The sequence below is a fragment of the Neospora caninum genome, chromosome Ia (genome assembly GCF_000208865.1).
Source record: "Neospora caninum Liverpool complete genome, chromosome Ia".
Classification (NCBI taxonomy): domain Eukaryota; phylum Apicomplexa; class Conoidasida; order Eucoccidiorida; family Sarcocystidae; genus Neospora; species Neospora caninum.
Genome location: NC_018385.1, coordinates 669971 through 684272, shown reverse-complemented (window position 1 = coordinate 684272; position 14302 = coordinate 669971). Strand labels below are relative to the sequence as shown.

General features: G+C 55.5%; 2 protein-coding genes across 2 annotated transcripts; both read left to right on the top strand.

Moving 5' to 3' along the window:
* Positions 1 to 762: 762 nt before the first annotated feature.
* Positions 763 to 6442, top strand: NCLIV_000810 (conserved hypothetical protein; the record flags this gene model as incomplete). Its single annotated transcript, XM_003879573.1, has 7 exons — positions 763 to 823; positions 1134 to 1730; positions 2440 to 2522; positions 3062 to 3128; positions 3960 to 4862; positions 5284 to 5745; positions 6132 to 6442. The coding sequence occupies 7 exons, from the start codon at positions 763 to 765 to the stop codon at positions 6440 to 6442; spliced, it is 2484 nt and encodes an 827-aa protein (XP_003879622.1).
* A 4655-nt stretch (positions 6443 to 11097) lies between these two features.
* On the top strand, positions 11098 to 14302 carry NCLIV_000800 (hypothetical protein; the record flags this gene model as incomplete). The annotated part of the gene is made up of 4 exons (XM_003879572.1): positions 11098 to 11709; positions 12028 to 12680; positions 13719 to 13870; positions 14199 to 14302. The coding sequence occupies 4 exons, from the start codon at positions 11098 to 11100 to the stop codon at positions 14300 to 14302; spliced, it is 1521 nt and encodes a 506-aa protein (XP_003879621.1).

Genomic DNA, 14302 nt, shown 5'->3' with positions numbered 1-14302 from the left:
ACAGAGAGATGTCGTCTTTACCGGCATCAGGAAACCTTTGTCCCCTTGGTTTCTCTCTAACGCCCTGGCTAAAGGAAACGCTACAAAGCATTGAAACAGATCTGTTGTATTCTCCGGTTCAGTCCGTCGACTTTCTTTCCCTTATCTGGTGCGCCCTGTCCCCTGTTTTTCCCTGCTTGTGTTTCGGCCCGCGTCCCCCCCATCCTATCTCGGTCTCCATGTTTTCGCTCCCACACTTTGCTCAGTTTCTCTGTGCTTCCCGCCTTCCTGTCACCCTTCTTGGCTCCGGTGCCACCTTCTCTTCCACGCCTCTCCTTTTCTGTTGCAGCTGCCGCCGCCTCGGCCGCGCGCGCCGCTGCCGTTGCAGATGCAGCGGGAGACTCTGAAGTCGGCACACGACGAGAGGTCTCTGAGCAGCCCACGCGGTCTTCTCTTCTTTCCCCTTCCTCTTGTTCCCAGCCTTCAGGACAATACCCTCAAAACACCTCCGGAGTTAGTTCGGCTACAGGGGCCAGTCGGACCTGTACGGCGTCAGCAGTCGGAGGCGAAAAGAAGTGTGGAGGGGCAGACGAATCGGCTGTGGGGGGACAGCTGCCTGGCGAGCAGATACGCCAAGAGCAACTCCGCACAGCGTCAAACCTGCCGAGACCAAACCCGCCTTCGCCTTCTCTTTCCTCGGCTTCCTCGTCTTCTTCCTCTTCCTCGGTTTCTGGATGTGGCCCGCCAACGCCTGCTAGTGGTGCTACGGCACCTGAAAAAGGTATGAATTTCCATTTTCGATCTTCCCGCCTTTTTTGCAAGGCCAGCCGCTCAGTCCACGTTCGTTAGTCCCGTTTCGCTGTGGACTCTTCTTTCCGAGGGCGCAGAGAACTGTTAGGACTCTTCCGCCAAAACGCGCTCGACGCTCGGTGTCTCCCCACATCCGTTCGCAACCGCCTCTGTGTTCCCTCTGACCGTTCTCCCCCTTCGCGATTCGCATCTTCCCGGTCGTGGGCGTTTCGAAACGGCGAGCTCCATCCGTGCAAATATCGGTGTGTTCCTCACCTCGTTTTTGCCGTCTCACGGTTCCGCTCTTCGCCTGCTGTTCCCACCATTTCTCGCCGTTCGTACTTCACCTGTTGCGCGTTCATCAGGTCCGAATCCGCCGCCCGAACCCCCCTCAGGGGCTCCAGAGAATTCAGCGGATTCGCCCCGCGTGCAGATTCGCACGGACGCGTCTCTCGTTGCCGATTCAACGCTGACGGCAGCGAAGGCGACTGCGGCGCGAGCCGTCGAAGAGGCGAGACAGGCAGGCGAAGCGGCGACCGCCGCTCGCAGGGACGCAGCGCAGGCTGCCCAGGCGGCGTGTCTCTGGAAGGATCGGAGTGTCTGCCCTGCGGGTCCGGTGCTCGAGGCCCAGACGCAAATGCCCCTCTGTCAGTTAGAGGAGAGCGCAGAGCTCCTGCTCAGACTAGTTTCTGCGCTTACATGCCGAAGAGGCCAGGAGGGAAAAGAAGAGGCTCTCGCGCTTCTGGCCGACGCAGTCGCCCTCTTCAACCACGCCGAGGAGACCCGGCGCCGTGCCGAAGAGGCAACCAGTCGGGCGGCTGCGGCCCGCACGCGCGCCGCGTTTTTCACCCGCGAAGTGGAGGCGAGAGAGCGGCAGAAAGAAGAGGCAGATCGGAATTCAAAAGGCGCCGAGGACCACGCACGAAGGACGCCGGGCGGGCTCAGCCTGCCGCGAGGACCAGGTGAGCCCACCGGCTTTGGCGGAAGGCGGAACAGAAGGGAGACGCCGAGAGACGCAGCGCCGGCAAAGTGCCCGCCTTCTTCTCCCACTCCGTTTTCCCCCTGGCACCCACACCCAGGGCGTGCAGCTTCTGCTGGCTCCTTTCCTGTCCAAGGAAACAGCAGGCCCCCGGCTGTCTGGAACACACCAATCTTTCGCGCCTCGTCTGCATGCAGCACGAGCGCGGGAGGCTTCTCCGGAAGTTCTCCCGTCTCGCCGCGCCTCCTCTCTCCGCGCATGTCTCCTTTTGTCGCGGCAGAAGACCGCCACCCCTCGTCCGTGCGTTCGCCAGGATCCTCCGCGTTGGTTCCACGGGCCGGAGACACGGCCCTTCTGTCTCTGAGCCCGCACGCAGCAGGCAGTCGACGAACGCGCGGAACGAGCGGTGCCCTTCTGGGCCGCCCCGCGGCAGAGCACCTGAGAGCCGCCACCCTCCACCTCTCTCCTGCTGTTCGCGGAAGCTTGTCACTTTCGCCGGGGAGCGTCTTCCAGCAATTCCGGCGCGACGGCGACACCCAGGCGCGTGGCACTTTGAGCATACCCAGAGCGCTCTCTCACAGCCCCAGCGGGGGGGGAATGAGCAGGGCGGATATGGGACGAGAAGGAGAGGCAGAAGAAGCGCAGGGCGGGCGCGAGAGGCAAGCGCCTGTGTGTCTGGCCGGTGTCGGCAGACAAACGCGCAGAAGAGGAGCGAGAGAGATCGAGCGCAGGAGGGGATGGAGGCCTGTGGGGTTTGGCGCATGCGCGACGCAGAGTGAGGACGCGCAACGAACAGGACGAGACGAAAGAAAGCAGTCTTGCCGACTGGAAGAAGGACGAGACAAGAGAGGAGGCACAGAGGTTGGAGACAAAAAGCGGCCGAGCTCAGAGCGACGGTCAGCCTCTTCGCGGGAAACCACGTGCGGCCAGCTTGGTTTGCCGCAGTATCCTTGTGGGGCCGAATCGGCAACAGTGTCACAAACCCCGAGAAGCGCGTCGACGATATCGGCCAGTCAGAAGGTGTGCAGGAGTCAGTCCCAGAGGCGTGCTGGAAGAAGCAGAGAGCCTTCTTTGCAAGAGTTCACAGGGAGTGAGCAGCTGCAGAAACGGGAGTCGGAGAGGTTGCCTCTGGACAGACGTACGAACCGTTTAAAAGCGTCTTTGTCTCTATCGTCGGGCCCACGTTCTGCGTCTCGTTCGAATTCTCCAGCGTCAGCTTCTGCGTCGTCCGATTTAGGCCGCACACCTGCTGTCTTGGCTCTTTCTCCCTCCGCCTCGCGGCGGGTGCGTTTTGCGTCTTCAACTGGGTCTCAGACCCGAGCTTCTTCCCGACTGCCTTCCTCCTATCAAGAGCGCAAAAGTCTGTTTGATGGAGCCCCTGGTGAGAGAGCGAGGCGGTCGGGATCGCCGGTTGCAAGCGACGTTCCAGATACTCGGTCTCCGTCTCGATGTTCTTCGTCGGCGCCTCCATTGCTGACGCCGGGCAAGGAAGCCATCTGGCCTCGACCTATTTCTCTCGGGGACGGAAACGCGAAAACGACTGGGGTCGCCGGCGAGGATTCCTCCCCCGTTTCCGCTACAGCCGAGCTGTTCCCCTCCTTGTTGGCGTTCTCTCCCCAGAGGGGCTTTTCCCGAATGCTGAGGGCCATGAGCGCTCCAGGGGGACGGGGGCGGTCGGCGGGGGGAGAGGGCAGCCAGCGGAGGCTGTTCTCTCTGTGGCCGGGGCGCCTTAGCGTGGCAGAAAGGAGTCCAACTGAAAGGAAAATTGCACTCCGCACCGAATCGTTTCACTCGACGCTCAGAGACGCAGCAGAGACGTGCAGCTGGAGTGGCGGCGACAAGGAGGAAGAACGCGAGGGAGGAGACAGTGGAGGGATAGACGTTTTTTCGCCTGTATTTGCCGACATGGGTGAAGACGTGCGTTTTCGCCAGCATGCAGGGAAAACCTCTGGAAAAGGAAAGGCAAACCTAGCGCGCCGAGTGCAACGCGTGGCTGCGTTTTTCCATCTCCTCCGATGCTTACTTCCCGCTCTCGTTGGCGAGGACGGAGACGAAGTCGGACGACGAAGAACCGCTGCAGCACGTGAGAATCCCCGTGGATCAATGCACCGGGAGCCTTGTGGGGGTGAGTTTGGCGCGTGCGAAACGGACTGCGTGAATGCCAGGCTTCCCCATCGTTCGGCGTTTCCTTCGCGTTCCGCTCCTTCCGCAGCGTTGGCCGGTACAGCACAGATATGCGTGGACTTTACCGCAGCTGCGTCTGCGGAAGACGAACGGAAGAGAACAGACACAGAGGTGACGAAAAGAGAAGAGGGAGCGAACCTCCCGCAGATGTTTCGGTTTCGGACTCCAAATCCCCGCGCCGCTGTCAAGCTCCTCACCTCTCGACCCTTCGTGGCCACGTTCGGCGACTTGCTGCACAAAGCTCTGCAGCCGATTCTGCGAGAGGGGAGAGAAGCGATTCGGTGCACGCTGCCGCGAGACACTGGGACCCGGACGGGCCGAGAGGAAGCAAACGGTCAACACGACGCTGGTCCCTCGTCGCCCAACGCTTCGCTCTCGCACCAAAGAGACAAGGAAGGCGAGGAGAGGGACAGTGAGGAGAGGGAAGGCGAGCCATGTCACAGGAGCCACAACAGGGAGGAGACGAAGAAACCTGCTGCGGAGCGCAGCAAGGAGCGACGGAGAAGTGCAGACAGGGTTCGGTTCGCAGACGACGAGCAAGAAGCAAGTGTGCCTGCAGAGAAAACGGAACAGAGTGTGTCAGCGGAGGCGTGCGCGCAGAATCGTGTCGAGACACTCCGCATTCCAACTGGACGTTATTTACTTACGGCGCGAGACGGAGCACAGAGAAATGCAGAAGGGCAGTCAGAGCCCGGCGACGAGGGGAGAGAACACGAACGACCAGTCGAATCGGTGAATCAAGAGCGTGAAACCGATTCGCAGCATGCCGATCCACAGAAGACAGCAGACGACGTCGCCCAACACGCGGCGACGGTTCCCGAGCAACGGAAGAGGCTGGCAGCTATTCTTCAGTCGCGATTGTGGGATGTTACCCGAGACGTCCTCAGTGTCTATTCCGTCGATCCCGAAACAAGGTGTTCTCTTCCTGTCGGTACGGAGGCAACGCGACCAAGAAATTACTGAACTCACTTGAGCGAAGAGAGCGGAAAGGGTCCTTCGAAAAAGCAAAACAGTACCCCAAAGCAACAAACAACGTGGGCCCCCATCCAAACATGCAAGGACATATATATATATATATATATATATGTCTTCAAATCTTAGCATGGAACCGAGAATTTGTGTGTGCGATATTGCTACGTGGAGGCGCGTGCTCGATCCTTCGCTTGTCGACTGTCCTCACACGCCCGGCGCTAAAGATTCGCAACTCGTGAGGGAGACAAGGGCGCGCTGGAAAGCTGGGAAGAGACTTGAGACCGGTGTCACCATGCAAAGAGAGACCTCCGTAACCCCGGAAAAGGCCTCACTCTGCTCACCTCCGCAGGTCTTCTGATTGTTCCACCGCTTTATCTCAGCTGTCGCTGCACTTCTTCGACTCCTCGCCGACGGCTTCGTGCTGGAGCTCGAGATCTCGAACCCCGTCACCGCCCTCGTCCGATGGCCACGCGTCTTCCGCCCGTGCTGGCTGCGCCTGCTGCTCCGCTTTGCTCCTCTACGTTCGCTCGCTCTCTGGCGCGAAGCTGAGGCTGCGAGCGATGGGAGAGACGAGAGAGTCCAGAGTATCGGGAATTTAGGCTTCAAGGGAGAGGCAAGAATCCGTGGGTTCGAGTGCGTTCTTCGCCGTGCTGGCGAGCCGCCGCCTATTTTGTGCACCATCCGACAGCGCCTGGCGAAGCATCTGCAGCTGAGGAGGGCCTCCATACAGACGCGGGAAGAAGGGTGGGGAAGCACATCCGTGAACGAAGAAGAGGGCGAGGCGCAGCAGCCGTCTGCAAAGGGAGAAGCCTCACATGAGCCGGAAGGTACTGAAGAGGAAGGTACTGGAGAGGAAGGTAGCAATCCAGGTCCACGTTCGTCGTCGAGACTCTCTGCCTCGTTTTCTTCCTCTTGCGACTCTTTCGCTTTTTCGGAGTCGAAGCACCTAACCTTGAACTGTCCTGCCCCGCCTGCCTGTTCCCTCTCCCCTGCCTCGTCTGCGATGGAGTCTTCCTTCGGAGGAGGCGACAGCCAGCATGTTGGCCTGGAGGTGCGTGCGGGGGCGCCGGCTGCGAGTGTAAACTCCAGGAAAGAGACGGCAGTTCCCAAACCCCTTCGTCGAATTTCTTTCGCCGACGACCCTCCGCAAACCCAAAGCGATCCGCTGGTCCGTTCGTTGCCCTTCTCTGCTTCGCATCTTGCGCCTTCGACATCTGCCTCTGCCCAGTCTCCTTCCTGTTCGACTGTCCCGTCCGCTTCCTCCTTTCCGTCTCTTCCGCCCCGTGGAGTGTCCCCTCCGCCTCCGGAAGCTGCGCCATCGTTTCTCCCCGACGCCGGCAACGCTGCGGCGTCAAGTGTACCTCGAATTTCTCTGGTCTCTCCGCCTATCTCTTCATCTGTGTCGGTGTCTCCGCATGTTCCCTGGTCTGGAGGGAGAACGGCTACTCAAGGAAGCGAAAAGGAGAAGGCAAGCACGCATGCAAGGCCACGCGCCTCGCCGCCCTCGGCACCAGGTTTCCTCCTGACCAGCTTGCGTGACTCCGCCCCGCTGGATGCACCGTATGCAGCGGATGACGCCAGCGCGAGGACGGCGCGGAGTTACAACTCTGAATCGACTTTAGCCAGCATGGAGGGCCTTCAATGCGTTGGTGTGCGGAGAGAGGAGAGGGAGGCGGACACGCGCGGCGAGGCAGCAGCTTTTCCTTCGGGTTCAAGAAAACGGGGAGGAGGCAGCGCAGGCGAGGTCAGATCCAGTGATGAACTTCAGAGTCGAAGGAGAAATGCGCCGAAAGCAAGAGCGGCTTCTTGTGAACTCTATCGCGTCTTCAGTGAAGAGGCGAACATCCGCGCGGTGTGGAGAGCTGAAAGGTGGTGCTTTCGACCGCGTCCTGCTGAAGCGAGCGAACAGCGCGGCGGCGAGGGTCGTGGAAACAGGGACCGACGAGGAAGTTGCAGAAAGCCTCCAAAGTTCCCAGAAAACAAGGAGGCTTTCCACATTGTTAAAGCAGATGGCAGAGATGCGAGGAAGGAGATAGAAGAAAGACGAGGAAACGGGAGGGAGAAGCCTAGAGGAAAATGCAGCATAGAGTGGGGGGGTGCATCGGATGAAGAAAGAGTCGCGGAAGAGACAAGAGAGGGGGCAAGAGACAGGGGAAGAGAACGGGCAGCAGAGAAAAACACCAACGAGAGAAACACGCGAAACCCGAGCGGCGAGGAAAGACGGACAGAGGGAATTCCTACGGAAGATGGCAGCCCTTGTGCGGACAGGGCGGAAACGAAAATCAGTGAACGATGCCAAATACGAGAAAAAGAGCAAGACGGCATGGCAGGCGACGCACAGACAGAGAAGCACTCGTCAGCCGACAGAGGAAATCGTAAGGAGAATGAGGAAGCGGAACAGAAGAGCGAGGCGCTCAGACGCTACATATAAATCGGAAATGGAATGATAGGCTTGTACCCACACAAGATAGTGACGTGCTGATGGGTAGCGACCAGTCGGCGCGACACTGAAATCTGTATACACAGGAAGACGGGGGATGCCACAGGGACGGTTTTGTTCTACCAATCTTCATGCGACGGGGTGAATATCTACACGTACATTGAAAATATCTACACGTAAATTGAGAAACTCTAAATATGCTTACACGTGCATGAGCAGATGAACGAATCTATGCCTACATACATGTATACAAATATCTTTGTGGGGACGTATGCTGACATAGCTGAAAGCGCCTAGAAGGCGCTTCGCATTGCTTAATAGTTGTGTTTACATAATCACCTGTAAACGCCCCAGCACACATCGACTAGCATGTATATATATATATATATATATATATATATATATATGCACGGATAACACACATAAGCACAAAAGCACATGGCATTGAAGGACGGTTGTGACATTTTTCTGGGGGGGCTTTGTCACTCTCTCGCCTTTCGGTACGGGGACGCGCGGACAAGTCTGTGGAGAAAACGCATTGTACCGTAGAGGTTACGAGATTCAGAGAGACGTTTCGCTTCGTGCCTACATTTTTGGATTCGTTTTTTCTCTCTCATTTGTGGGTGTGCCCTGCCTTCTCGGCTTCATTTTGCTTCATTTTCCCGTATTTTTTCTGTGCCTTTTTTCCCTTCCACATTTTAGCCCCATCTCCTAAACCCCTAGCCGTCAGTCTCCGTGGGGCTCTCCTTGCCACAGTCACGCGGCCGAGGTCAACCGAAGCGTCCCTTTCCTCGTCACCAGCATCTGTTTCTTCTTTGTCCTCTCCTTCTCTCTCGACTTTGTCATGCTCACGCCTCACTGTTCGAGCCTCGTCTTCGTCTGCTGCGCCCGCGTGCTCGCATTCTTCCCTTCGGTTCACCTCCTCTTTGGCTGCTTGCCTTTCCTTGCGAAGGTCAGAAGACAGGTCGTGTGCCGGTCTTTCGCTTGTCTCCTCTCACATATCTTCATTTCCACCTGTGGGAAGCCCCTCTCCCGCCGCTGCTCGGTGTGTCTCTTCGCTGTCAGCGTCGGGGCCGTATTCGCCCTCCGTTTCCTCTCTGCGTCCTCGTTTCGCTGCGTCGGCTACGCCTTCCCCACCTGCGCGCGCTGCCTCAGCATCTTACGCCTTTGCCTCTCGACAACCAAACGCCGCTTCCGTCTGCACATCTTCTCCGTTTCACTCCTGGTACCTCGGCGCTTCTTCATCGTCCGCCGCTTCCTCTGCCATCGGTGCAAGCATTCCAGGCCAACCCCCGTCCCCTTGCAACCGTTCTGGTGACGCCTCAGCTTTCTCTCAACACCCCCGTTCTTTTTCTGCTGTCTCTTCCTCGGCTCAGCCACGCCGTGACCCGGTGTCCCTGAGAGAGTCGCTGGTTTCTATCGGTTCTTCGCCGGTTCCTGCGTGTCCTGTTTCTCTTTCTTCTCTTCCCGCGGCTACGCTGCCTCGTGTCTCCTCGAGTGCTGTTCACGTTTCCTTAGAGCTTAAGCGGCAAATGGAGAGAGCCGAGAAGCTGGCGAAGCCGAGAAACCAACAGCGCGTTTCCGCAGGCTCCGGAGGGTCTCCGTTCGCCTCGCGAGCGTCCTGGAAGGAAGCCGAATCGTCCCGTTCTTTGTGCAGCAATCGTTGCGCGTTAAGAGAGATTTTAAAATGAACCGGACACCTTCACACAGGGGGAAAATGCGAGAAACATCCGGCGGTGATGAAGGTGTAGAGTTTCTGCCTAGAAGGGCAGGACGCGCGACCCTGCCATGAGGTTTAGAGGAGGAGTGTGAAATACAGGAGAGGGTGCACGAGACAGAGAGAGAAGAGCGACTCTCTGTAAAAGACAGAAGACAGGACTTCGCAGAGAGGATGCGAGGGGGCTACACTTAGAAGAAAGGACAGCAAAGGGCGTAACGAAACAGAGGGCCGGGAGAACAAGGCAGCAGCAATGGCGAAGGCATCGTTTTTTGAGGACTTTGTAAACCCGTACCGAAAGGCGTTTCCATTGTGTGTGTCTGATTTCATGTCCTGTGCCCTTTTTCTTTGCGGCATCCGTCAATGCGGTTGGTCCAGCGTAGCCACACACGCATTTTGATTATGTTTTTGAAAACTCTTAAAGATCACAGAGAAAATTTGACTGACCATCTAATCCGACGATGCGCTACACACGACACACACTGCCAATTTCACCGCTACACGAGTGCTCGTGGAATCAAAGTACAGATGTAGCACAGGGTGTTTCGTCTCCTAGTGAGGTCGCAGCGGCAATAAAAAGCCGAGGCGTCACTTCTGCTGAACAGGCATTGCCAGGCAGATGCCTGCCCTCTCCTGTTTTCGCTTTTTTTTCTCCGTGACTCTCTGAAGCTCGCCGACGCGCCGATTCAGCCTCGGCAAAAACGCGTGCGATGGTTGCAGACGTCGTTGTCTTCTTGGAGTCTCAACGCAGAGAAGGGCGGATTCCTTTTGCCTTCTCCAGACACGATAGGGAAGATTCGCGAGCAGAACAAACGAAAACGCGGTGCTGTGGAGGGTCACGCCTGCTGCATCTCGTGGGGGCCGCCGGCGCCAGAAGAATGTCCAGATGGGTGAGCAGGACATCGGCTGGATCAGTCAGAAGAGTCGGCTGCATTCGCAGCTCGTCTGCGACTTTGTTTTAGTGGCGTTTTATCCGTGGTAACACGGTTCGCCGAGGCAGAAAGCACAGTCCACAACACTCCCACTTTCGCGCCCGCCCTGTCGGTGGTAGGGGCGCCTGCATTGGCTCAGTATGAATCACGGAAAACCCGAGAAACTGTGTTTACGGCTCCTGAAAGAGCCACATAGAGAGATTGGGGAGAAGACGTACAGCTCAGAGAGAAGTGAAAATGGAACGGTTACTCGTTGGCCTGAAAATAATTGGGCTTGATTGGTGGCGACTGAAGCCTGCCCTACCACGCGAACGTCTAGACCGCACAGAGGAAGAGTCTGGTAGTATTGACTCCACAGAAAAACATTATAGATAAGCTTGTCTCAGAGATTCTCATTCCCTGGACGATGGTACTGCTCAGACTAGCGGTAGCGGCTGAATGTCAATCAAACCTGCGATCTTAGGCTTTCCACGAAATCTATTTGAAAGCAGAGGCTTCGCCGGGCAGGCAACAAAGAACGTTGGTTCAGTTCAGCTTGTATAGATGTGCTCTTGCAGTAAGCAAAACCCCATGCACCGTTGTTATTGTGGGGGCCATAAGTCTCTGTTTCCCCAACTCCTGACATCATGTGGTTCCCTTGTTGCAAATGTCCTTGTGGCATACCAAGGCCGGCAATTGACAGACCTGTCTTACCTTAGTTCCTTGGAACATATTTTCGTTTTCAAATGACAAAAACTTTTTGCTGGTGAACAGCTACGATATGTGTAGGCTAGCCTGACGACGACATTGAACAGACGCTTCGAGCTGGATCGGTTTGCGTGCTTGGAAAGCCGGACTCACTTTGGGCACGCCCTCTAGGATGTCTAGCTACGTTCCCGATCGATGGGGCCCGGCTAGACAGGACACCAACATTTTTATTCCTCACTGCTGCGCAATTCATCAGAAGATGCTGTATGGCGAATTCGTGCTGTTCTGCATGATTGGGACCCCAAACATCTTTCAAACTGTCCGTCTTCTCCTCACTGCATGTCGACGACTGGAATACACCTAGGGCATTCCTTTAGCCATCTATTCGCATATCGTGAGTTTCTGTGATTTCTCAGCTATGAAGCTTCAGACGATTGTGCTGCATGATCCCGAGCAGGAACGCGAGGTGACGTCTTCACTTTTGCTGCAATCGCATCGTCCTCCCACGGGCAATGAATGTGAGGCTTTTCAAATCGCAGACGATGCTCTCGCCGAAAAGTCAGCCCGACCTCGCGGTGGGCCAAACGACTATCACCAAGATGAAGGGAGTTACTTCACGAAGGACTACGTGCAACCGTTTCGAGTCGAGCAGGTGGAATCAAAGGAAAAAAGCCCCTCTAGCTCAGGAATGTGCAGGACATCTGCAGGGAGTATTTGGGGTGTTACTCAGGATAATAGTGGAGTAGTATTGGAGAACGTGCTACGTTTGGGGACGGTAAACGTTGCTCAGAAGCCTCGGGATGAATCTAAAGTGACAGAGGTAGACGCATTCGAAACCGAAAAAGAAGCGAAGTTCACCTCCAGCGCCTCGAATCATGTGGGTGCTGATAGGACCGAAAGACACGAGCCACCCTCAGCGAATGTGGCAGAGAATCCGCGAGAAAAGTTCCGTGGCTATTGGCAATGTGCACTTAACAAGTTCGGGCTCACGAACGAGGGCATGCTGCTAAAACAAGACGCGTGCAAACAGGTAAAAAGTGATACCGCCAGAAGAGCCTCTTCCAGCTGAGACAGACTGAATAGATAAGATCAGAAGTAATGGTAAACCGCCTGATCATTTGAGGAGTCGTGTAGCACGCATGTGGCTCCAGTGTTTGCATTTATCAAAGGGAGTATTGTGCACGGCAATGTGCACGAAAAAAGAACGTATGACGCCAGTTCGGATACGAACAGCTACGAATGTTGTTGTGTACATGAGTTTTGTCTTTATTGCGTACTTCCAACGAATGCATCTGTGAATTCCTAGTGTCTGTTCAGACCTTACTTTCCCACTGTGGTCTGCCCTCAGGGTTTCTCGAATGCTGATGCGCAAGAAGTGATAAATCTCGTGATGCAGCACACGGTGGATGCATTACTCAAGAAAGAAAGTTCTTCATCGCATTCTCCTTCTGCTTCATTGCATAGGGTTGAACAGTCGGGTACGAGAGAAAAACAGGGCAACCTTCCTGGAGCAGGCGTTGTCGATACGTGGACGCGATGTTCTGTGTCCACATGCCAGCCCAAGTCCTGCCTTTCGATTTCGTCTGCTCTCCCACTTCTTCTCGTGAACAGTGAAGCTGATACAGACTTACTCGGAATCGCAAAAAGGAACGTAGAAGCTAGGGTTCGTGATGGGTATCGGCAGCTGGCAAATATTCAACTGGTCAAATCTGATGCAACAACCTTACAACCGCATCGAACGAAGGGAACGGAACAAAATGCCATGTGCGTGTCATGGAAGGACGAAATCTGTGGACATGACCGTGAAAAGACTCTGTTACGGCGGATTCCGGGATCCCACCTAGAATCGGTCCCTCTCTTCGGTCATGTTTTGGAACTCGGCGCTGGCATTGGCCGTCTAACGCGGCTGCTGCAGGAATTCGCGACACAGGTGGTGGCAGTCGATTTTGTTGACGAGTACGTCAGAGCCAACCGCGACGCTAACGGCAGATCTCATTGCCGGTAAGCTTCCATTCTGTATGTTTGACGATTGCCGCGGCACATGTACTCAGCAGTGGATTTCAGTGAGTGCTGACAGCATGGCAGTTGCTCTCATGCTAGTCAGTGTTGGGTACGCTTTTTTCTTGCCGACATAAGTAACCACAGAGAAAGCAAGGGTTTCTGCGTCAGTGAGGGTGACCGAGTGATTCAGCTCAAGCGGCCTTGCTGCTGTGTGTGCAGGAAGTGGGACCTATTTGTCGTAGCCGATGCAACCACTATCGAGTTCCCTCTTGCGGCGAATGACCCCAGGGTACTCCCGGCTGGCCTGCCACACGAGAGAGGTACGGGACAGTTTCACTGGGTACCCATTTTGCGGCGGTTTTACTCGTAAGGCAGCAAACAACGTGGATGGAGTGTTCCCCGCTTTTTAGTTATCCGGCCTCGTACTTTCTTGAACGCGCGGTCAGTTTCTCCACCAATACTAGTGTTTCGTTGAGCTCAGAGGAGCCACCTTCCTTGGCTTTTGTCGCAAGCAATGAGCTCCGTCGTGAAGCGCAGGCTGTTAGTTTCCGGATAGTCTGCAAAAGTCTTAGGTTGACTGTGCCCTTGTTCACGCACAAATAAAATGCCCCTCTGAACATACATTCTGAGTACAGTTTTAGAGTTTAAATTGTGTTTCAGTCAACCGACTGCAGTTCGAGAGCACCACAGAACGGTGGCAGCAACTGCGATCCTCGGCGTCTACTAGCCGTAGTGCTACCGAACATATAATCGAGCTCGGCGTAGTGCCAATCCCTTTGTGGATTTTGCCTGTACCGATTCTAAATGACGGATGACAGACTGGAAGGAAACCTGAATTGGAGAGGGGCAGATTTACTTCCATGTTCCTGCCTCTCGACCAAAACTCTGTTCAATATAATGGGGGGTGTGCGTGGTTTCTCATCGCTGTGCAGACTCCCCGGACACGTTTGACTTGATAATTATCAACTGGCTGCTGATGTACCTCACTGATCATGAAGTGAAGGCACTTCTTCGGAAATTGGTATCTCTCTGGTCTAGAAGTGGAGGTTTTGTCTTCTTGCGCGAGAGCTGCGGGGAGCCATCGGATAAAGGAAAGCAGAGTCGCAATTGGGCACTAGGGGGAAATCCGACGGTCTACAGACGCGCAGAAACCTATACGCAGTGGATCCACGATGTCGCGGAGGAAACAGGTAAGGACATGGGAAAAGACCGTTTGCTTCTACGGAAACTCCAGTAAGACTGGATTGGTAGGTTTCGAATTACACGACAGCAGCCTCGTGAAATGTCTCGAGGGCAACACTTGTCGCTTCTTCGGTTTTTTCGAACTAAGCGGTTCGTGTGCAAAACTGAGACACAGTGTTGTCTTCATAACTCCTCCGAAAACGGCCGAAGATGATAGGTACTGTTTTAGGATATCGGTTCTAGAAGAAAATTGTCGAGCAATCTGCCTCACTCTTCAATTTTCGGTAGTGTATTAGTTCAGCTGACTGTAGCCTTTTCTGCTATTTGCATGTTCAGGAACTGTGGTGCAACTGTTGCTCTCCGCCCATCCGGTTAGGCTTTATCAGCAGGCCAACCATACTGACAGTCAGTGCTGCTGGTTCCTGCGTATAAAAAGTTGA